The sequence below is a fragment of the Typopeltis vanoorti genome, chromosome 7, assembly GCF_054136105.1.
Source record: "Typopeltis vanoorti isolate ZY-2024b chromosome 7, IOZ_Tvanoo_1.0, whole genome shotgun sequence".
In the NCBI taxonomy this organism is placed as follows: domain Eukaryota; kingdom Metazoa; phylum Arthropoda; class Arachnida; order Uropygi; family Thelyphonidae; genus Typopeltis; species Typopeltis vanoorti.
Window position 1 is genome coordinate 9,830,112 of NC_143555.1, and position 26,019 is coordinate 9,856,130.

Below are 26,019 nucleotides of genomic sequence, written 5' to 3' on the forward strand. Positions count from 1 at the left end.
ACAGTGCCTTGTGTGTTTGCAAGTATTGTCTGTGCATAAGAAATAGAACCTCAAATGCCACCATACCGCTAAATACCAAGAATACGTGGAACAAGTAGGTACTAAAATTGTACCTAATTTGAAGAGAAAGGTTAGTGCTCAGAAATCTATTTTTACTAAACCAACATCAATACAAAAAAGCTCACTCTTAGCACCGTTTGTTGTAAGCGCAGAGATAGCAAAAGCAAAAAAAAAAAAAATCATTATCTGATGGTGAATTTGTAAAACACCGTTCCGCGAAAATGGCACGTGCATTCGGGGAAGATAAAATTGCCAAGGAGTTTGAAAGCATCCCACTATCAAAACAAACTGTAACAAAAAGAGTCGAGGAAATAGGTTCTCACATATTAAATAAATGAAAAAGTATTATTACAGATTCAGCTTACTTCTCACTGGCTCTGGATGAATCAACTGACATAACAGATACAGCTCAACTTCTAATTTTCTTTCGAACTGTTTCCAAAGACTTTGTTATTAATGAAGAGCTACTAGCATTAGATTCTTTCTTTTAAGGTTACACGGTGATCAGCACTCATATACGTAAATTTAGGGACACAAAAAACACACGTGTTGAACAGATTATGTTATTAATTATTAACAAAATAAAACTTGACATTTCAACCCCAGTATCGAGGTCATCATCGGAAGAATACAAGTGTCTAAGGAACCAAGCTACATGCTCATACCCTGTATACCGGTAAACTAAATCTACATAGTTAATTAATCCTTTTTCCTGGCCTGAGCTCTAGTGATAAAAAAAAAAAAAGGTGAAAAAAATAAAATAAAAAATAAAATAAAATAAATAAATAAATATAACTACAATAAACTGCTAAAGTCCTCATGTATTAATATTCTTCTGGATAGTTCTGATTGTTATATGATTTCTTTCAGTTGTTGTTGGATGTTACAAACACTTCACCAGGTTGTCTTCTTGTAGTGGGATTTTTCTATGGCTAGTTTAGGTTTACATCCGATTGTTGAAGGAATTGACAGCCCAAATTATCACTTAGCTAAAAAATTAGCGGCCACACTCTCCAGGAATTGGTAGGTCGGTCCCCTTCCTATATAAAAAATACACATTTCATTAATAAAATTAAAAACATTACACTCAACGACCAAGATTTATTAGTCAGCTTTGACATAACTTCCGTTTTCACCAATGTCCCAATCAATGACACTATCTTGCTCCTACAGAACATATTTCCACACAACATCACGGCCCTATTTGCCCACGTACTCCGCTCTGGATATTTCGTGTGGCAAAACAATTTTTACCTTCAAAAAGATGGTACAGCCATGGGCTCACCACTTCCCCCCCCAATAGCTAACTTTTATATGGAAGACTTTGAGCAACGTGCTCTAGAGATAGCATGTCTAAAGCCCAAAATTTGGCTTAGATACGTCAATGATATTTTTGCCATTTGGCCCCACGGCCGCGAAGCTCTAAATACATTCCTTAGCCACCTAAACAAACAACACAAATGTATCCAATTCACCATTGAAATGGAAAAAAACAACTCTCTTCCTTTCCTAGACACACTTGTCACACGTCTTCCCTCTGGCTGTCTCTCCTTCTCAGTTTACCACAAACCTACACACACAAGCCAATACATACACAAAAATTCTTACCACCATCCAACACAAAAACTAGGTGTCATAAGCACCCTTAAACACAGAGCTCTAACTATCTGTTCTAATGAACAGGCTCTAAACCAGGAATACAAAATCATCAACCAAACATTTATAAAAAATGGATACAGTAAAACAACTATTCACAAGATCCTCCATAAAGATACCAGTAAGAACAAAAAAGATTTCAAAAATGCAATTGCCATTCCTTATGTTAGAGGCATTTCTGAAAAAATAGACAGAACACTATGCAAATACAACATTAAAACCACCTTTAAACCCCCAAATAAGTTAAGACACCTACTCAGTTCTTCTAAAGATCCTCTTCCACATCTAGCTCACCCACGGGTATATACAAAATACAATGCACATGTAACATACCATACATAGGGGAAACAGGACGAACTATCCCAATCAGACAAGACAAACACAAACGACACATTAAATACCTCCATTTTGCAAAAACCGGCATGCACTCCAAACATACCACAGAATTGATTGGAAAAATACCAAGTCCCTACACCGCACCAAAACCTGGTTTGAGAGAAAATTTAAAGAGTCATGTGAAATGCTCAAACACAACCCAAATCTCAACAAAAATGATGGCCTAATCATTTCAAGAATGTGGAGGACCCATCTACAACCTGTATAACAACCTAAACTGGCCATAGAAAAAATCCCACTACAAGAAGACAGCCTGGTGAAGTGTTTGTAACATCCAACAACAACTGAAAGAAATCATATAACAATCAGAACTATCCAGAAAAATATTAATACATGAGGACTTTAGCAGTTTATTGTAGTTGTATTTTTTATTTATTTTATTTTATTTTTTTTATCACTAGAGGAAAAGGGTTAATTAACTATGTAGATTTAGTTTACTGGTATACAGGGCATGAGCACGTAGCTTGGTTCCTTATACACTTGTATTCTTCCGATGATGACCTCAATACAGGGGTCAAAATATCAAGTTTTATTTTGTTAGTAATTAAAAAAATAATCTGTTCAACATGTGTGTTTTTGTGTCCCTAAATTTACAAATATGAGTACTAGCATTAGAGTCATTGCATAACACAGCCAAAAGTCAAGACATTTAGGATGCAGTTATTAAGGTTGTAAATGATACTGGTGACATCAACAATCTCACAGCTATTGTGACAGATGGTGCCAAATCAATGCATGGTACTCAAACAGGCTTAGTTGGGTTACTAAGGAAAGTTGGAATCAATTGCCCTGTATTGCACTGCATTATACATCAGGAGGCTCTGTGTGGTAACATTCTGGAGATAGAGGATGTTATGAAAACTGTAATGAAGTGTGTGAATATAATTAAGGGCGTAAATCACACGGGCCTTGACACACTGCAAGTTTCGTTTTTTTTCTAACAGAAATGGAGGCAACACTATATCATGATTTAGTGTTGTACACAGAAGTACATTGGCTAAGCAGAAGGAACTGTTTGAAACGGTTTTTTGCTTTGAGAAAGGAAATAAAACAGTTATTAGAGGAACACGAGAAGACAAACAAAGAACTAATCACAAAACTATGTGATCCTCATTTTAACAGCTTACTTGCCTTTCTATCAGACATCACACACCACATGAATGAACTCAACGTGAAATTACAGGGACGTAACCAAACAAGCTCAGATTTAGTTGGACACCTAGATGGGGTCATAAGTTGACTGAAGGTTTTTAAATTCACCCTAGTCAGAGGAAACTTGGTACATTTCCCTACCTGCAGGGAGTTGATGGAGGAGTGCAATGACACTGACTTTAAGTTTTCTGTGCCAATGTTAGACCAACTTTTGGAGCAATTCAGTAAGCGATTTTCTGACTTCAGTGACATGCAGCCACAACTGACATTATTTAACAACTCAATAAAATGCAACATTTCAGAGCAGCATGACACTATTCAATTGGAGTTGTGTGACCTTCAAAGTTATCCCTTTTTCCAGTCAAGGGTGGAGATAGGCATTGACTTTTGGAAACTGGTATCAAAGGAAAAATATCCTGCATTGAGTGATTTCAGCTTGAGAATTGCATCTATGTTTGGAAGCACATACATATGTGAATGCACTTTCTCAACTATGAGGGCTGTTAAATCGTCACAAAGAAGCTGACTGGCTAATGACCACCTTCAGGATTTGTTACGAATATCATCATCATCGTTGAAAATTGACTATGATGAACTTGAAAGTTTATTTTTCACTAGGTTAGACTATAATAAATTTAGTTTAATCCTTTATCCCAGTGAGAGCAAACAAAGTTTGCGCCTGAAAATATCTTCAGGACTGAATATAGTGTTGCACTATCTTACTGGGTAAGTAGTGCAACACCAAGGCAACTCATAGCAAAGCTGGAGAAGCTACCAACACTCCTATCCCAGTATTTCCCATAATGCAAAACACATCTCCTTGTGGATATGTATACTGTTATGCATTAAGGGATTGGCCACTACCCAGACTAGTTTTGACCTTTATTGAGGTCTCTTCAGTGGGAGCCAAGCCCAGAGTTGGAGATACCAGGCAGAAGCAGTAGCAAGGTCATCTTTACCTATAGGAGTTGCCAAAAAGGAGTGTTGGTAGCTTGCTCCACCTTTGCTACGAGTTGCCTTGGTGTTGCACTACTTACCCAGGTAAGATAGTGCAACACTATATTCAGTCCTCAAGATATTTTCAGGTGCAAACTTTGTTTGCTCTCACTGGGATAAAGGATTAAACTAAATTTATTATAGTCTAACCTAGTGAAAAATAAACTTTCAACATCTTTCTCTAAATCCAGAGTAATTTAAAAAAAAAGGTGGCAAACCTTTTAGCCTTGCTACTACTTCTGCCTGATATCTCCAACTCTGGGCCTGGCTCCCACTGAAGAGACCTCAATAAAGGTCGAAACTAGTCTGGGTAGTGGCCAATCCCTTAATGCATAACAGTATACATATCCACAAGGAGATGTGTTTTGCATTATGGGAGATACTGGGATAGGAGTGTTGGTAGCTTGCTCCACCTTTGCTATGAGTTGCCTTGGTGTTGCACTACTTACCCAGGTAAGATAGTGCAACACTATATTCAGTCCTGAAGATATTTTCAGGTGCAAACTTTGTTTGCTCTCACTGGGATAAAGGATTAAACTAAATTTATTATTTGATGAACTTGTTGCAGCACATGAATGCCCACAGTGTTCTCATTAAGTTGTGTTACATGTAAAAAAAGCCAGAAATATGTCATTAAATTTAATTTAACTTATATTTAAATCAATCAAGTATTTTATACTTCTCCCAGTAGTAAAATGATTTAACAAATATAGTAATTCAATACATATAACTATTGCCTTGAAAAAATGCAGAGTTTATTTTTATTTAAGTTCTGTCTAAAAGTGTGCGGCCTGTGACGCTACCACTCATCATATATTGTCCCTCGTATAGAATGAAGTTGGCCACACCTGATCTAAACAATGCATTCATTTAGTTTAATATTAACCTTTCACATATATACAGTATGCATGAAATATGTAATAGACTATTATTTTTAAAAAAAACTGTGTTTTTCTCACAATATACTTTCATTAACAAAAGAAATTGGTAATTATGAATACAAAAATTAAAATTAGCACAGTTTAATTCATTTACGTGTCTTATTCTTCCAGCAGATTTAACCCTTAATGGATAACTGTCCAGAGCCTATTTTCACATCTCACAACACAATTAGCTTAGTGTAATTAAATACTTAAAAATTTTACACAATACTTTTTAATACTATTACTTAAAAAATGCAATTTTCTTGAAAAGACAAGTCAACAATCAGATCACATAACTCAATAAACCATGAAAAGCGAGTCTGGCTCCACAGCAAGTGCAGCCCACTTTCTTGTTTGTTTTTGCGAATTTTTATTTGTCTTTCCTATTAAATTGCTGTTAATTAATTTTCTATTAAATTACTGCTTATGGATAATTTATACAAACTGATCATTGGTTATAAATAATAAATGAAAGAAAACAAACTGAGTTGTGTTGTGGCATACATTTTAAACCCAAATTGAAGGACAGGATATTTCTGTATAATTATGTGTGATGTGTAGTGAAAATTAAAGAATGTATTACTTTGTTTTGTAATCATAACATTTAGTTTTTTAAAACAAACAACAATATTTATATAAAGTAGACTGATACCTTGAGTGTGTGTAAAATTTTTTCATGACTAGACAACTGAAATTAATTGAAGGATCATTATTTCGAAGGTCAGATAAATTATAAATTACTGCATTTCCAATAAAAATAAATCCCTAATTATTCCATATTTCATGGGCAAAAATTCATTACAAATATGTATATGCTAAATACATTACAGAAATGAATTTCATAACAAGGCTTCCTTAAAAGTCAAATCCATATTATTAAACACTATGTGACTAAAAGGATTACCTTTGCAGCTTGTGACAGTACTTCCAATTTATGTGTGACTAATATTATAGTTCTCTGTCGCCGTAATAACAAAGTCTTGATACCATATTCAAATACATATGCACCAACTTGTGCATCCAGTGCAGACAAAACATCATCCTAGAGAAAATATATAGATAGTACTTAAAAAAAATTTTATTAATTATATTATAATGATTACAAAATAAACAGGTTTAATGAAACATGTGCACTAGACATATTTAAATAACTTTCACAGCTTACACATGTAACAAAAATTATATACAATTTTATTAAAAAACTCAAATATATTTCACCCAACATTACATGGAAACCGTTGAAATCTCAATTGATCAGACTGCATGTGTAGAGTCTATGCCATTATATTTAGCTGTAGCAATGGTTCAGGCATTGGAAAAAAAGACATTTATTGTTGAGCATTATACCATCATAGTGCCATCATTGCCTTAATCAAGAAGTTCCAATGTACTGGGAGTGTTTAGCCACAATGCAGAGGGCATTTAGGGAGAATCAGTGTTTAACAGTAATGGATTCATGCATGGCAGAATACTGTGCACTATGTCTATGAAGTAATGTCTGGTTCTCAGATGAAGTGCATTTTCATCTAAGCAGTCATGTAAACAGATGAAACCACAGGTTTCTTGTTTCTCTGGACCTGAATTATTATTATTATGTGACATCTCCAAGGAATCCAAAGTCTCATCGACGAAGGGCACCTACTCTACAACCCTCTGTCTCCACCAACTACAATGAACCGCAACTACCATCATCATCATCCACACCAACGCCATCTACTGCCCACCACCACTAGTATTTTCACAGATGATCACAAACATCCATGCCCATGTTGGAATTCGAGCCCGCAGCATTTTTGCTGGAGAGCACACATGCTAACCACTCAGTCAACCAGGCTGGAAAGGAATGACTTTCTGCAGCCAACAAGATGGACCTGAATTGGTCCAAGAGAAACCCCTTCACAGTGAGAAGGTCACTGCACAGTGTGTGGTTTCTGGCCATGGCATAATTGGGCCCTGCTTCATTGAAGAAGGTGGTGCAACTGTGAATACGAATGCTATTCACATTTGAGAAACACATCGAGAATGTGTTTTTTCACTGTTCATCCAGGATTTGCAGAGGATGCATTGTGCAAAAAAACATTCCATTTCATGCACAAGTATTCCAACAGGATGGAGTAACCTGTCCATATATCAGAACACATCCCCGGGAGGCTAATTTCAAGATTCACAGAATTCTCATACCACCCTTCATGTTCTCCTGATCTCACTTCAATTGATGTCTTCATTTGGGGTATGTTGAAGGAATGGGTATTCTACCATGACCTGGTTTCACCCCTTGATGAACTAAGGGATAAAATTACACAATATATCCAGCAGATGTCGCAACTCTTGCTCTTCAAGATGACATGCACTAAGAAACCTTTCTTGAAAGACAAGGTGCCTTTTTTTGAGCATGTAATCTACCATTATTAATGCTTTATTTGACCAAGATTCCACCAATAGTTGTGGATGTACATATTATCATGTGTAAACATATATTTCTTTGTTAATAAATCCGTTTACTCCATAACATATATCACTGTAGTTATTCAGTACTGTTTTTTTTTTTTTTCATCATACTGTATAAGGAAGACGAAATTGTTGTGGTGATTGGGTATATTTGCCTGAAAACAAATGGATAAGTGAAACATGGTTAGATGAGAATGGTATCCTGACTGGAAAAAATAATGGAAGATATGTTTTTTATAAGAATAGAAAGGGCAAGTTGGTCTGGTTGACCGAGTGGTCAGTGTATCAACACTCCAGCCAAGAAGCTATGGGTTGAAATACTGCCAGGGGCATGGATGTTTGTGATTGTCCTACTAACTCTTTGTGGAAAGGACATCTGCGACCCCCACCACTTCTTCTCGCCTTCTGCTAGAAGAAGTGGTGAGGTCGCACAAGTGGTGGAGACTACACTTAAACCTATTGAGGTATGGGAGCGACCATACATCATGAAAATGACATGACATGTGAATAACAAACTAACCAGAAAAGGCAATGGGGAGGGACTACTGATGATAACATGCAAAATATGTCCACACAAGGTTGAGATTTGAAGGGAAAATAGCAGCAGTGATTTTGAGGTTAACAAAAGATTAAGAGGATGAGATATTTAGTTGGGGTGTTGCGAAAGACATTGTGGATGGTGGAGATAAAAAAATGTATACATTTCTTTGTCTAGCCAATTTGTTTATAGGAAAATTGACCAGACAAAACAGAGGTTATAGTTAAGGTATTCAATGGGCAATTTTTTCAGGGTATTTCATTTTAACAAATGCAACATCATGAAAAGTTGAAGTGTAGAAGGTGTGGTGGAGGAGGGACTGATAGTGAGTGTGCAGGAGGTATATGCGGAATTAACGTGATTTTAATAAGGTGGTAGGACTGGACAACGTATTGCTGCATATCTTGAAGAAATCCTTCAAGGAATAAACAGTACCCTTGGCACACCAGAAAAAAAAAAAAGAGTCTTGCAGCAGGGCAAGTTGCAAAGGAATCAAAAGAAAGCATGATTTGTAGCTTCAGTCTTATCCCACTTGACAAATGAGAAGGAGGGATAAGACTGATCCTACAAATTATAGGCCAATTGATCTGAGATTGTGTTTAAGTGTTAGAGACAATGGTGAGGATTATGATTCAGAATTGGATAGATAATAGTGGTATTCTATATGATAGTCAGCATGGTTTTGTTTAGAGCAGGTAACGTTTTAGGACTCTGCCTATGTTCTACAACAGGTTGAGAAATTCACTGGATAAGGGAGATGCATATTCAGTGTTACACTTTAATTTTTTATAGCCTTTGATAAACAGTCACACAGCAAGCTGGTAACTGAAATAGATGGGAATTGGATAAGAGACTAGTGACTTGGGTAGCTGAGTAGCTGTCAGACAGGTATCTGAGATTGTATATGGAACAGTGGTATACCAAAAGAGGAGGGTTTGGTGGAGTATCACAGGGATCTGTCTTAGGGCCCATTATTGTTCAACTTGTATCTTAATGATATTGGAACAGGCTTAGGTTAAGATATGCATTTGTTTGCCAATGCTGAAAGTTAGAAAGAATTATGAGGAGCAGAGCAGATGTGAGGAGGAAAATGAGTGGAGCTATCAGTTTAATGTTGTAAAGTATGAGGCTTTAAAGTTCAGGGGTCACATTACTAAAATTGTAAGAACATCACAACAGATTATGGCAATAATGAGGATGATCTTGACATGCAGCCCTAATCAGGCCATGCCATTACAAATGGACAACTGTGTGCAGATTTGGTTGCCTGGTTTTCAAGGCGATGAGGATATATTTAGAGAGAGTCCAGTGAGAGTTCATCATATCCCCTCTCCATCCAAATAGGAGACAGGATATGATGGAAACACGTAAGTCGATGAGGGGTTGTTACCAGATTATTAATGAGGAGATTTTTCATACAGTAGAGAGAGAAAATGGTAGAACAAAAGCTATCAAAAGCAGAAGAGTGAGCAGGTTCTTCACAATGAGAATGATTAATAAGTGGAAAGCACTCCCTGAGAATGTGGAAACTGTAAATGGGTTTATTAAGGCAGCACAGTTGAGTGATTTTTTTTTGGTTTAAGAGTGTGGAATTCATGCCATAATTTTCTTTTAACTTACTGGAAGTCTATGTTAATAATAATAATAATAGAACCTTCTTTTCCAGGCTTTCCTGAAGCTTGTTCTCAAGTTGACTGATGTTTGATGTAAATGTGTAAGATTGCTTTTTCCAGAAACTTGGAATTGAACCCATCAACTCACAGAATCAATCACAGAACTCACTCTTGCCCACATAAATATATACTTATTAGAATTAAGGGTCACACGATGGCAGCAATTGTCTGCCATAAACTTCCCAATTTTAGAAAGAAAGTCTCAATTCATCAGTCTCAGCACTGCTTTCAGGAAACTGGAGGCTGGCTATGCAGCAGTCTTCAAGAAGTCTGTTATGGCTAAGAGCTTCACCTATTCTCACTCCCCTGCCCCAAGGAATAAAAGGTAATTAGAGGATTTTTTTTTTTTTTAATATACTGTGTATATTTTCAAAAGACAGTGATAGGCAAACAAGTAAACTAAGATAATATTCCAGTATTTCAGCTATAAAAGCATTTGAGAATTCTTTTATCAACTGAAATAGCATCATAAACATGAAATCCTACTGTAATAATCTTATTATAGTACTTTGTTCTCTTGCACCATATTGACTGTGCCATTTGTTATATTTTACGTATTATGTTAATGAGTGAGTTTGGAGATTCTTATACTATAATAAGTATGTGTGTTATTTCTCCCCCACCCCCTCTATGTCCAACCTATAATTATATATAGTCTTGAAGTAAATTAACAATAATTTAAATTTAAACCCTTTGTTAGTTAGATTAATCCAGATTCGTATCCTGGGAAAGTCAGATGACTTCAGTATCACTATGTTGTTGCATAAATTAATGAAGCTATAAAATTTCATAATATTTAATTTTTATCATAAATTTATGTAAAAGAGATTATTAATCACAAGAAACATTTTATAACCAATTTTAAATTAACATTAATGAACTCAAACAAATCTTCCTCATATCTTATTCAATGCAATTTGTTTTAAACAAATACAAATTAATTCTACCGATTAGTTTTAACATTTAGTTCGACATGTGTAACCTAAATTAAGGTAGCAGTCTTTCAACTTATTTCAATATCCAAAATAGATATTAAAAAAGAAGGTCATAGGAACATATTAGAAAAAAACAGGAACATATTATTTGAGTAGTCCAAATGCAATTCCAATTTTCTGAGCATTCATGATGGATTCCATACTACTTCATGGATACATTTGCTGTACAGTTCCTTATCCTTGGAAAGTGATTCAAGAAAGTTCTCCGACATTCTTTTACTCAACCATGAATTCTCTTCTTCATCTTGCCGGCGACAGCTCTTATACTTTCCCATTGACTTCTTTACTTTGCCGCTAACTTGTGTCTTTCCAACGACCTTTGTACTTTCCCACTGTCTCTCCTTTTTTTTACCGACAACAATGACAACTACTCTCTCTTTCCTGCCATCTTTCCTTTTCCTTATTTATGATGATGACTTCATCTTACAAAATGACAGCTTTTATACAAAAGGTTTTACAACTTATTCGCATGTTTGTTCCCAAGATTCATGGTAAAAACTCCACGTGACGCACATATCTGCCATTGTAATAATTCTTACATCACAAGACAGTCTGAATAATGCAGAGTACATGATTACCATATTGAATATTTTACATAACAGAGACGTAATTCATATAAACAATAAATTCTTACCAAACAAAACTTGTAAAAACAAACATATTAAACAAGACATATATATGTGAGGTTTTACAGTACCAAATTATACATATTACGCTTAACAAAACTTCAGTAGTAAAAGAATTGTCAGGAGTTCTTTTCAAAAGTACTTTTGTAATTAATGAAGTACTAACACACTATACCTTACCAAAAGAACTAGACGTGCCTGAGAATAGAAAGCACGAGCCAAGGCAATTCGTTGTTTTTGTCCTCCACTAAGATTTACCCCTCTCTCTCCAATTTCAGTCATATCTCTGCCAGGCAAGAGATCAATATCTGGTTGTAAGGCACATGCCTGAATCACCTGGTGATAGCTGGTGAAATTAAATTTTAATTAATTTAAATCAAAACAAATATATTTAAAAAAATAAACATTATAAAGTATATGGGGGGCAGAGAAGTTCTGATAAAAATAGAAAAAAAATTATATTAAAACAACTGATATAACCACAAGAAAGAACATATGAAGATATAGGAATATAAGAACATGAGTTAACTTCATAACTCTGCTACTAGTATGTTCTTACTTGTGGTTACATCAGTTGTTTTAATATCATTTTTGTTCTATGTGTTTGTCAGAACTGCTAAGCCCCCCCCCCCCTCTTCATAAATTGCCATTTTGATTCTTATCAGATCAAGAGTGTGAGGAATTGTTTTGGGGAGAGGATGTTAGAGAGGATTTCGGATGGACTAGAAAGTGTACAAGACTGGTGGAGACATAATTCAAAAGAAATTGTGAGCTGTGCAATCGAGGTGCTTGGTGAGACATCTGGAAAGATTAAAGAGCAGGAGGACGGTTGGTGGCGGAATAATAATGTACAAGAAGCAGTAATGGCTAAGAGGAAGACAAAGCAGAAGTGGGATGAGTCAAGAGTGGAAGAGGACAGAGAGAGAGAGAGAGAAAGCAAGAAGATAAGAGAGTTGTGGCACAGGCGAAGGCCATGGCATATCAAGATCTTTATGATCAATTAGAAACAAAGGAAGGACAGAGAAAAATTTACCAACTAGCAAAATATAGAAATAAGGCATCAAAGGACATTATTATTATTATGTGACACCTCCAGGGAGTCCAAAGACTCATCGAGGGAGAGTGTGCCAACAGCATCGAACGATTGTGACATCTTATATGTGAGGCAGATCAAAGACTCTGGAGGAAGATTATTATGGAGGGATGTGGATATAAGAAACAGATGGAGAATATACTTTGAAGGACTTCTGAATCAAGGACTCACATAGAAGATGGGCAGCCTTTTGAGGGGATGGTGCAAAACATCAGTAGAGTGGAAGTGAAGGAGGCCATGAAGAGAATGAAGAATGGAAAATCGTTGAGCCCCAACAGAATCCCAGTTAAGGCATGGAAGGCACTGGGGGAAGAGAGAATTGACCTGCTGTGGGACCTGTTCATGAAAGTTTGCCAACAGGAAAATATACCCGAGGAATGGAGGGAAAGTATACTCTTGTCTCCATCTACAAGGGTAAAGGAGATGCACAAGACAGTAAAAATTACAGAGAAATAAAGTTGATGTCCCACACAATGAAAATCCTAGAAAAGGTTCTTGATGGAAGATTGAGGAAGAAGGAGGAGATTGCAAAGGAGCAATTTAGCTTCATGACTTGTCGATCAATGATGTGGTATCTTTGGGTTACGGCAGATGATGGAAAAGTTTCAAGAGAAACAACGGGAGCTACATCTGTTGTTTACTGATCTGGAAAAAGCATACGATAGAGTGCCAAGGCAAGAAGTCTGGAGGTGTCTGAGGGAGAAGAAGGTACCAGAGAAATATGTCAGGTTGATGCAAGAAATGCATACAGAAAAGTGAAGACAAGAGTTCAGACCTGCCTGGAACAGACAGAAAGTTTTCAAGTGACAGTTGGCTTACATGTGTCAGCATTAAGTCCGTTCCTGTTTAATATTGTGATTGAGGTGGTGACAGAGAGGTGAGAGAAGATGCACCTTCGACAATGTTGTATGCAGAATGACATCTTGCTGTGTGCAGATTCAAGAGAAGTGGCAGCTAAACCGGAAAGATGGAGGAAAGTACTGGAAGAGAGAGGTATGAGACTGAGCAGAAGTAAGACAGAGTATATGTGTTGCAAAATAGACGGCAGACAGGAGACAGATCTGCAGCTGGAAGGAAATGTCATCAGGAAGGTTAGGGACTTTAGATACTTAGACTGAGCTGAAGTAAGACAGAGTATATATGTTGCAAAATAGATGGCAGACAGGAGACAGATCTGGAGCTGGAAGGAAATGTGATCAGGAAGGTTAGGGACTTTAGATATTTAGGTTCAACAGTGGAAGAGGATGGAGAGGCTGAGAAGGAAGTGGGATGCAGGATACAAACAGGATGGAAGAACTGGAGAGAGAGAGATGGCTATGTAATAAGAGGGTGCCGATCAATCTGAAAGGCAAAATCTATAGGACAGTAGTGAGACCAGCTATGACGTATGCTATGGAAACTGAGGCCCTGAGGAAAAATAACATCAGCAGGATGGAGGTAGCGGAGATGAGAATGCTTAGGTGGATGTGCGGTGTGATCAGAAAGGATCATCTGAGAAATGACTATGTGAGGGGAACAGTGAAAGTTACGAACTTAGGAGCTAAGATACAGAAGGCAAGGTTGAGATGGTTTGGTCATGTGATGAGGAGGGAGGAAGAGTATGTGGGAAGAAAGGTCATACAGATGGATGTGCAAACAGCCAAAGAAGAGATGGGGGTAGCTGGTGGAAGTAGGACTTGAGGATGAAGAACTTGAATGTAGTTACAGTCCAAGACAGGAGGATGTGGAGGAGACTCACCAAAAACAAAGATCTCAATTAAGTGGGACAAGCAGCAGAAGAAGAAAATTCTTATCAGATCAAAAAAGGCTGATGCCATCATATATATATAGAACAAATATAGAAATAAACTGAGAGAATACTGGAAAAAAGTTATTTCGTTTAGGCCTAACTCTTTCTGAAGAAACTGTTTCTGATCACAAATACGAGTATCTCAATGCCAAATCAATATAAATCCTTAAACAACAAATATAATAGGCTTTATCCTGTGCATCATCAAGTGTCCTACTCATTCAATTTAAATTTTTCTTAAATATAAATGATAAAAAATTTTGCTAACCCTCCTTGTTTTATATCCAAAAACGTTCACAAGATGATCATCAAAACCACAATCTGCTAATATGTAACCTATAGTTAATGCATTGGAATTTTTAACTTTTCGAGATCATTTAAAATTTCAACAGCATTGTTGGAATATATAACCTCATTTCTATCTGAAAAAGAGAGGTGAAAGGATTGATGAGATGATTGTGAAGGTGGGAACAAATGACTTGAGTGGTGGTGTAAATAGGTCAGCGAAAGATATGAGATTTTTGCTTGAGGCTGTATGAAAGAAGACACAGAGAGGAAAGATAGCGTGTGTGTGTTGCCAAGGTATGATAATGTCGAGCTGAGCAGAAGAGCGGTGATATTGAATGGCATAATAGTGAGAATGTGTCAGAAGAGAGGATTCGAATATGTGGATGGTTGGAATGCGTTTGAGATCAGAGAGGAATGGTATGCGAGAGACTGCCTGCATATGAATGAGGAAGGACGAGGGTATCTGGGGAGATTGCTGTTCTGAACGAGTCAGCATGTCCCAGTGTGGGTGGTAGCAGGGGTGGCCTCTTGTGGAAATGGGTATTTGAGAGAAGGGAGACGACATCAGGTAACACTGAGCTCAGTGGAGTCTAGAGGGGATAATGTTGGGTATAGAAATAATGGCATTTGTATGCTTTATACCAATGCCAGGAGTATTCGGAATAAGGGAGAGGAATTGGTGGCACTGATAGCATCAGCCTAGCCAAAGATTATTGGGATCACAGAGACGTCATTGACAGAAGAGGGCATATTGTCATTTTTGGCATATTGGAAGAGAAAGCATGGTGGTGGAGTACTGCTTATGATAAGTGACAACCTATGTCCTCTAAGAGAGGAGGCTTTGGAAGGGTGTGACACTAATGATTTTGAAAGCATATGGTGTGAGGTGGAGGTGGGCAAGACAGGATATTTAGTGGGGTGTTGCTACAGACCATGAAGCACAGAGGGTGGGGACCAGGAGATGTTGAGACAGTTGAGCATGGCAAGTGCAGGAAGAACGATTGTTATGGGAGATTTTAACTAACAGCAGTATAGATTGGGAAAGGAAGATTCATGTAGCAATAAGGGAATGGAATTTCTAGAATTCTTGAGGGGCAAATGTCTTAGGCAACAGGGAACAAGAGGTTCAAGAGTTTTGAATTTGGTTATAGCATCAGAAGAGCGGATAATAACTGAGGTGACATATCTCTCACCAGTGGGAGAGAGTGATATATGGTTTTGACTTGTAAAAGAAATAGACATGATAGACATGCAGGAGTATCAAAGAGATGGGGACGTATGTGGAATTATAAAGCAGGTGATTATAATAGTCTAAGATGTCAACTTGGGGAAGTTTCATGGAGGGAAGAATTGGAAGGCCGGAATATCATTAGTGCTTGGGAAATTGGCAGCAATGGTAAGCTGTATTCCATGAGTGAAGAAGAGGACAAAATTTGGAGTAAAGTGGATGACAAACAATATTAAACAGGAGCTACATGCAAAAAAGAGGCTGTGGAAGAGATATAAGGAGACAGGTGAAAATCAGATGCATGAAGAATATAAGACACGAGCCAGGAGAGTGACTAGTATGGTAAGGAAGGCAAAACTGGAATATGAGAAAAGATTGGCCCTTAGATCCAAAGAAAATCCTAGGGAATTTTTTAGCTATGCGGCCAGTAGGAGGAGAAATGATTGTGGAAGAATGACGTTGTGGGATAAAAATGGGAATAGAGTGACTGATACAGAGGACATAGTGGAATTGTTCAATGAACACTTTATTTCATCCTGGATCAATTTGAATACTAGAGGGATAGAGCAGTTTCGAGATTTAGAGGTGGATGAGGAGAGTGTGTTCCACATACTGAGTACTCTGGATATTAGTATAGCTGTGGGACTGGATGGTATTTCACCACGAGTTTTGAAAGGAATGTGCTAAGGAACTGACAGTGCCCTTTACCTGGCTTTTCAATGAAAGTCTGGCTGCGGGAAAGGTGCCCATGGAATGGAAGGAAGGTAAGATAGTGCCATTGCATAAGAGCGGTAGCAGACTGGAAGTGTCTAATTATAGGCCAGTTTGTGTGTCATCAGTAGTTAGTAAGATCTTGGAGAAAGTAGTGAGGTACCATATACAGCATTGGGCAGATGAGGGTAATGTTATCAGTGAGAGTCAACATGGATTTGTGAAGGGGTGCTCTTGTTTTAGTAATATGCTAGCCTTTTATGATAAAGTTACAAAAGCATTAGATGAGGGAAAGACATATACTGCCATTTTCCTAGACTTAGCAAAGGCATTCGACAGGGTGCCAGATGATCAGCTGATATTCAAGTTGCAGCACATGGGTCTGGATGTCAGATTGGTCAACTGGATTCAGGATTGGCTATCCGATAGGTATCAGAGAGTTGTGTATGGTGGAGCAATATCAAAGAGGCAGAAGGTTATACGTGGGGTTCCACAGAGCTCAGTACTGGGACCTATATTGTTTAAACTTTATATCAGTGACATTGTCCGTGGATTGCAAAGGGATATTCGGTTGTTTGCGGATGATGCGAAGCTGGGAAGGGTTATTAGTAATAGTGCAGATGTGGCAGCCCTGGAAGAGGATTTGAATAAGCTAGACAGATGGGCAAATGAATGGGGGTGTCTGTTTAATGCAGCAAAATGTAAGGTCTTGAGGTTTGGGACACATTCATGGGACGTTGCATACTCTATGGGAGGAGTTAAACTGGAGGAAGTAGGAGAGACAAGAGATCAGGGTTTGATGATTGATAGAAACCTGAAATTTATAGGACATATTGCAAAGGTAGTGAAGGTAACACAGAGGATTGCTGCAATAATGAGAAGGACACTGACCTGCAGAGATAAAATGGTTATCATTCCATTGTATAAGACTCTGATCAGACCACACTTAGAAATTGTTCTCAGATCTGGTCCCCAGAATTTGATGGCGATAAATTAGCTGTGGAAAGGGTACAAAGGCGATAACAAAGATAGTGTCAGGACTGTACAATGTTAGTTATGAGGATCGGCTGAGGGAGTCTGGACTGCAGAGTTTGGTCGATAGAAGGAGGGGGTGATATGATTGAGACTTTTAAACTGTTGAGAGGTGATTACAGGGTTGACACTGGGGAGTTCTTTTGCTTGGTTGAACAGCAGGAAAGAGTCATGACAAGGGGACTATTCCTGGAAGTTATGAAAGGAAACCATGAGAAAGAGGGTGAGGAGTGGTTTCTTTGCATGGAGGATGGTTGAACCATGGAATGCATTGCCTGATGGAGTGGTGAGAGCGAGAACGGTCAATGCATTTAAGGAGTGGTATGATAGACTCTGTGTTTTCTCTGAGGGACCTCCCTCGATGAGTCTCGATAGACTTGTGTTTCTTAGAAAGGACCTCCCATGATGAGTCTTTTGATTCCATGGAGGCCTGAATAAGAATAATAGTAATAATAATAATAATAATAATATATTTTAAGACAATAAAATTAGGAAGGGTATGAAATCTATTCAAACCTACACTGGATATTATCTAAAGTTCACCTTGATGCCATTCATACATTTTGGAGATAGTGACTGTGTTGGGACCTAATCACAGCTGAATCTATTAAAGCTATTAGGCCAATATATCTATTAATTGCATTATTCTGTGACCAGTTTGCCTGTATTAGGAGATACTAAACCACCCCACTCAGCATCAGCTGTAAAGCCCTTATGAAATTCTCCATACCACAGATAAGATTCAAACTATGATCTTGAATTCAACTAGTTGGAAAAAAATACTTGGAAACAAATGGCATTTTAAACTGGGGGAAAAAAAAAGGAACACAAACTTCGGAATAGTTTTGAAAGTTTGAGAATAGATGATTATCAAACAAATCAATAAATTCTCTCTTTATCCCCATTTGCCCATACAAAGCCATGTTGTGTCATATATATACGAGGGTGGTCTGAAAAGTTCTCGGCCTCAACCACAGACACTAAACTATCGGCAACTTTTTCTTTCTATGTTAGTACATCTGTCATAAGCATACATGTGAAACTGCAAGTCATTCCATCAAGTAGGTTGTTTTATACAGCTTTCTGAAGCAAAAGTGTTGTCTGTATCCCTTGAAATGGATAAAATTGAGTATCGTGCGGTTATAACATTATTTGTAAAGGAAGGTTTATCGATAATAGAAATTGATAAACGTTTATGGGCACTGCTCTCCTTCGTTTTTACCAATTAAGAAATGGGCTGCCAAGTTTAAACATGGCCGTACCAGCCTTGCAGACGATCCATGTGAAGAATGTCCAAAAAGTGTAACAACACCAGAAATCATTGATCAAGTGCATGATATGGTATTGGATGACCGGCGAGTCAAAGTGTGTGAAATTGCTGAAACTATAGGCATTTCAAAAGAAGAGAATGTGTAGGATATATTTTGCATGGAGAATTATAAATGAAAAAGCTTTGCACAAGATGGGTGCTGCACTTGCTCACAGCAGATCAAAAATGCACTTGCATGAAAATCTCTGAACAGTGCTTGGAGCATTTTAACAAGAATAAAACTGATTTCATGCATCAATTTATTATTATGGATGAGACTTGGATTCACCATTATACACAAGAATCAAAACAGCAGTCAAAACAGTGGACATAAGTCAGTTGTTCAGAGCCAAATAAGACAAAATCGGTTCCATCAGCAGGAAAGGTCATGGCATCGGTGTTTTGGGATGCTAAAGGCATTTTTTTAAATTAATTATCTTGAAAAGGTTAAAACAATAACCAGGGAATATTATTCCGATCTTTTAACCAGACCATACGAAAAAATTCGTGAGAAAAGACCCAGTTTGCAGAAGAAAAAATCATCTTTCTTCAGGACAATAGAAAGGTGTTTTGGCAATGAGAAAATTAAGGGATATGCACTATGAATTGTTGGAACATCCACTCTATTCTCTTCCTCAAACTAAAACTCTTCCTTGCTAGTCAGTGTTTTTCTTCGAATCAAGAGGTGATTGCAGCTGTAGCGGGGTATTTTGCAGATCTTACTGAGGACCACTACAGGAATGGGATAATGGCACTGGGGCATCGTTGGAATAAATGTATTAGTCTTAAACAGTGGTGAGCTATGGAAATTTTAACAAAGGGCTCGCATCATCAAACAAACAAACAAAGAAAAGCCTAACTTAGCTCTTATAATACTTATATTGCGACTTTGTAGAGCTTCCAACAGATATGATAATTCCTGTAGGATATCAATCATTAATGCTAGATCTTTTAAAAGTTCCAAATTGAGAAGTCGGTTTAAAAAGCCCTTATATTTATCGTTCGATGCAAAATGCTTACATAAAGCTGGGTAATTTCTCCACAAAACGAGATCCATTCTTAAACTACAAGTTGCCCATTGTGATCCAAACACACGGCCGCCGATCTTTAAAATTTCAATACCAAGGTCTTTTGCAATCATATTTAATTCTCATTGATTTTTTGGTGATTGATGATAAAAAGCATATAATTTATCCATAAATATTCCAAAATGATTTATTTCTTTAATGTTTTTTATCGAGTCGTCTAATGCTAAGTGTAAACCATGAGCACAATGCCAAATCACAACGTTGGGAAATTGTTGTAGAAGTTTGATTGGAACACCTAATTTGTTTCCTAACATTACACTAGCTCCATCACAACAAATGCAATTAAATGGTTGTTTAAACAGTTATCTGAAAATTCATATGAATTTAAAGTAGCAATTGTAATAGCATGTATACATTCCACGGTGGTATTTTCTAGTTCTACAAGATTATTAAACAATAAAAAAAGGGGCTCGCAAATTTGAGAAAATTTTAACAAAGGGCTCACGCGAGCCCCTTATAGCTCACCATTGGTCTTAAGGGAGATTATGTTGAAAAATAAAAATAATTTTGAAATTATACATTCGTTTTTTCATTGTTAGGCCGATAACTTTTCAGACCACCCTCATAAATGCATATCTGGTGCCCTCTCAGGTGTAGATTCAATATTAAAGGATTAAGAATGATTATTATTTTATTTAATTTCATTTTCTATGGGATTCACATTCATGAAAGGTTATGTATCTATTCAAATATGTACACCATAAAAACCCACATTTGTATTTTTTCATTATTATTATTATTTTACAAAATCCTCAAACTTTGCTCAAGAGACAGTGCATGGAGATATGACTAAAAAGAGCAGAAATGGCTCAAAAATTATAGAAAAAAGACTTTACAATATGCTACAATTATATGGTGTCAATGGGGCATTATATCAAGCAGTATATAGTCTTTATTTGAGTTGTAAGTCAGCAGATATCAAACATGATATCAAAATTGGAGATGTTAATGTCAGCTCTTTGCTTTATGCGGATGATGTTATACTTCTAAATAAATCCGCTACAAGTCTGCAAGATTCCCTGACTAAATTGAATAACTGTTGTAATAGATATGGTATGGAGGTCAGCATTAAAAAGACAAAGACAATGAAAATAGACAGAATCGTTGAAAATGTCAATTGCATTGTGAACAGAGAACCTGTGGAACAAGTAAAACATTTCAGCTACTTAGGCATGATTTTTAGTGAAGATGGTAAATTAAATATGGAAATAGACAACAGAATCAACAATGCTGGTATGGTAGGAAGTCAATTGAATAAATTCATATGGAATAAGAGAGAAATTAGTCAGAACACTAAATTAGCTGTATACAAGACAGTGTTCAAACCAGTTTTAACTCATGGATCTGAGAGCTGGGTCAGAAGTAAAACACTTTAACAAAGACAAGAGACTGCAGATATGAGAGTCCTGAGAAGATTAGAGGCATGAACAAATGGCATCAATGACAATATCATATTAAAAATGAGGATATTAGAAAAGAACTTGACATTTTCAGCATCCAGGAATGTGTTAGCAGAGCTAATCACAGGTGGTATGGTGACTTAAATAGAATGGGCAAGGAAATATTAGCCAAACAAGTGTTCTCTGCGGTTGTCAGGAAAATGACACAGAGGAAGACCAAGATATAGGTGGATTGATAGCGTACAAAGTGCCTTAGATGATAGAAATATAAGATCTGATAATGTTGGAGTCTTGACAAGTAACAGACTGATTTGGAGGAAAACTGTAGATCGGAAGTTTAATGATGTAAATTTTTCATGTAGTACTATCATATCCTGTACACCCCTTGAGGGTACATGGCAGGAATTTGATGATGATGACTTTACATGGATAAATATTTCCATCCATCCATCAGTGCCTTTAACAGGCACTTAAGCGGCCACAGCCTTCCAATACTTGGATTTCCTAACCGTAATACGAGGATAAGGCAGTCCCCCCTATGCCTCTAAGCATTCCTGTCTGTAAATTTCATGTGCTCTGTCCAGTTTTCTGTTTTGAGGAATGAAAAAACCGAAGTTTCCATAAAAAAAAAAATTCTCTACCTCCATATGAGCCTGGCTAACTCGCCTTTCATCACAAGAGACCAGATAAAGGTTCCTAACGTCACCGATGGGAATCGAATCCAGGTCTTTCCAATCAAAGGGCTTCGTCTATATTGCCTGAGCTGCAGAGGTGCCTGGATAATTAAGCTGAAAATTTTAGCAGATGTAAAATTTTCAGCTTAATATTGAAGGCATCTTCAGTACAATTGAGTATCAGAACAAAATTAAAATATGGATAAAAGAACATTTTTAAAAGTGCCATCACAGCTCAAGTATGACAAATGGTCAATAAAATTCCTACTTAGGATAAAAAAAAAACTATAAACACATATAAGAAAAATTAGGATTAACCATGAAAGGTTATTAGTAAACCTACAGTATATTTGTGGTGTGGGTGGGCTAAGGATCCTCCCCATTTTTATGAATTTATATATATATTGTAATTTTTTTAAATTTATTTTTACATAGTCTGGAAACCCTGATCTAGAGACCAAAAATGAAACTTTTTCAAGCCACTTCAGGCCTCCAATAAGTGGGACAATGGTCTCATGATGAGATGAACTCCATCTCCCACATAAACTGTTGAAGGAGTGATACAATAATATTTCCCATAGGAGATAACTAAAAGCCATCATATCTCTAAAATTTGCATAAAAAAGTCTCAACTTTCTTATATCGATGTTTTCCATAAGGAACATGCACTTGTGTGGATGTTTGGTTTTTTTTTCCACAAGGCTGTGCATAGTACAGATAGCATGTTCAGCTAAGCAAGAGTCCTTTGCTGAACATGCTATTTCATGGCTGGTTCATGGTACTGAAGGTAAGATTTATGTTCTACACAATGGACAGCAACAAGTTTACTTCATTGAACGAAATTAGATGAACCACAAGAGCAAGAAATCAGAAGACGCCTCAAAAAAATGATTGAAGAAAGCTTGTGTTTGGTGAAGAAATGAAGGTCGAAATTTTACTGATAGGACAAAAGAACATAACAATGTCGAGAGGCCTTAGAAATTTGGCAATACATTCTGATATGCCTTTAACATAAGAAACACCACAATATTTCTTAGATATGGAGGCAGGGAGCCTAAAATGGTTGAGTGCTCTGGTAATAAGGAGTCAGTGAAACATTTTTAAAAAATCTTACTTGACATAATCTAGCTCCTGAAATACACTAAGTCCTAAGAAAACAAAGTATGAGAATATAAAGGATGTAATTAGGTCTTGATAATCCCAACATTAACTATGGTGATAATGGAATGTAGCATGAATACAATAGTCCATATGAGTATAAGTTTCTTTCCTAAACACCAAGAACTGAAGACCATCATCCAAGTTTACAGTAAAGCAATAAATCTAGAATGTTACATTTGTTGTTTCCGTTCCTACAGAGAGAACTGAATCCATTTTTCTTTTCTCTCTCTTTTTTTTTTTTATACTGATCCCATACATGAGATGCTGAGGGATTTATAAGCACATCAGTGCTATGTGTGGTGTGCAAATGAGGACTGAGATAGAAGTATACTGATGTTTTTTTGAAGAGTTGCAAGTTGTAGTTGTTTGAGAATACTTCATGAGGAAAAATTTTCCAGAAAAGAGAGGTGGATGAAATAAAAGAGGAAAAACAGAACCAGATTCAGTGTGTTTGCAGTTGCACAGTAAAAGGGAGATGCTGGCAGCTGCTGCTCTTGTATTAACGGGCACAACAGAAAGTGGAGGAATGATGGCTATGAATTCAGTGAAGCAGTGACCATGGAAGTACCTGTAGAATAGATACAGTGCTGAAACACTGTACCTGTGAGATGAAGGTTGAAGTGAATTTATAAGAGAAGAGATCATCTGTGAGCTTAATTGCTCACTTTTGGACAGCATCAAGGATTTTAAGGGAAGATTTAGGTGCACCATCCTAAACATGGGCAGATTTGGGATTTATATATAGTTAAGAGTTGGTTGCTGAGGAGACTACTGATGTGGTGTATTTATGCCAATGTAAATGTTACTCCAGGCAAGATCTAATCTTGTCTGGTGATTTGTGTATTATAAGGGTAAGGGTAGGGAGCTGGAATTTCTTTTCTCTTTTTCACAACATAAGGCAAGACTGTGATTTGGTAGCACTGAACATGACTAGGTTGTCCTTATAGATCAGTGAAACAGAAAATACCAAATATTTTATGTATTAAGGTCTCAATTACATCCATTAAGTAATAGAATAAGTTTTATTTTACATTTTTGAAACTAAATTTTTTGAAATTAATGATTTATTTTATTTAATTCTTCTAATAGAAGAGAATCAGAAGAACAAATTGGCACGCTCAGTGTTTAAGGCTTTTCATAATACCTATTACTTAAAGGATACAGAGAGACCTAGATACAGAAAATATTTATTAATTATCACCCCTCTTGCAGATTGTAATCTGATGTTAAAAGGATCAGCATACCCTACCTTAAAGGAACATCTGAACAAATAGCAAGGACCCTTCACAGATATAATTTGTACACCATCTTCAAAAACCAGCCCAGAAATTGTCACCTTTCTTACCACTTATTAAAGATACATTATCACCTTTATCCTAGCCTGGTGTTTATCAAATACCCTGTTCATCTTTGCTATTTTGGAGAGGCTGGCTGGTCTGCTACTATTAGAATCATCAAGATTATATAAGATTTTTGGATTCCGAAGGTTCAGGCCTTGCTTCTCATGTGATTGACATTAGACACAGAGTTCACTGAAACTATACCAACATGTTACACTACAGCAGGTTTAAATATGATTATCTATTTTTTGAATCATGTGAAACCCTACGCCACCATCCTAATGTTAATTGAACAGACTGTATGCCTATTTCTAATTTTTGAACTGATTGCTGCTAACTGTTTATAATTGTTTACATTTTTATATGTTTACATGTTGGAATCATGACTGGAAGGGGAAGAGAGGTGGCAGACATGATGAGGAAGAAGAAGTTGGACATTTTATGCATGCAGGAAACAAGGTGGAAGCAAAGGAACTAGGAGACGGGTATAAATTGTTCTACTCTGGAGCGAATAAAGAGGGAAGAAATGGTGTTGGAATTGTGGTGTGTGGCAGAATGAAGGGGGAAGTACTGGAAGTGGGTAGGAGGAACGACAGGATCATGCAAATGAAACTGGGTCTTGGAGAAGAGCAACTGGTCATCTTATGTGTATACGCCCCACGAGTTGGCTGTACAGCAGAAAAGAAAGATGAATTCTGGAACGTGCTAGATGAAGAAATGAAGGAACTGGAAGAAGACGAGATGGTGAATGTAGGAGGAGACTTGAACATAGGGAGACAGAATAGGGACTGTGAAAGGGTGCATGGTGGCCATGGAGTGGAAATGATGAACCAGGAAGGAGAGAGGGTTTTGGACTTTGCAGTAGCATTTGATCTGGAAATTGTGAACTCCTTCTTCTGTAAGAGGGAAGGGCATTTGATAACATTTAAAAGTGGCTACAATAGTTCACAGATTGACTACATTTTGACTAGAAGAAAACATCTTAAGGCAGTAACAAATTGTAAAGTAATCCCAACAGATCAAGTGGCGCAGCAACACCAGCTGCTGTGTGCAGACTTTGAAATAAAGTCGAAGATAAGAACCTTTGGAAGCCATGGGAGGAAGAAAATTAAGTGGTTTCGCTTAAAAGAAGAAAGCGTGAGGAACTGTTTTAGGAAGAAGGTGTTAGAGAGGATTTCGGATGGAATAGAAAGTGTACAAGTCTGGTGGAGACATAATTCAAAAGTAATTCTAAGCTGTGCGATTGAGGTGCTTGGTGAAACATCCGGAAAGATTACAGAGCAGAAGGAGGGTTGGTGGTGGAATAATGATGTACAAGAATCAGCGATGGCTAAGAGGAAGGCAAAGCAGAAGTGGGACGAGTCAAGAGTGGAAGAGGACAGAGAGGAATACAGAGAGAAAAAGCGAGAAGCCAAGACAGTTGTTGCACAGGTGAAGGTCATG

At 37.1% G+C, this 26,019-nt stretch overlaps 1 protein-coding gene across 3 annotated transcripts in view; it reads right to left on the reverse strand.

Moving 5' to 3' along the window:
• Window positions 1-26,019, reverse strand: part of LOC150104479 (ATP-binding cassette sub-family C member 8-like) — an 822,612-nt gene that overhangs the window by 409,443 nt on the left and 387,150 nt on the right. For all 3 annotated transcript variants that reach the window (XM_090395659.1, XM_090395657.1, XM_090395658.1), the window contains exons 16-17: window positions 11,644-11,809; window positions 6,088-6,225 (exon numbers count right to left, since the gene is read on the reverse strand). In XM_090395659.1, coding sequence (XP_090251785.1) covers window positions 6,088-6,225; window positions 11,644-11,809 — 304 coding nt within the window. The remainder of the gene's footprint in view (window positions 1-6,087; window positions 6,226-11,643; window positions 11,810-26,019) is intronic.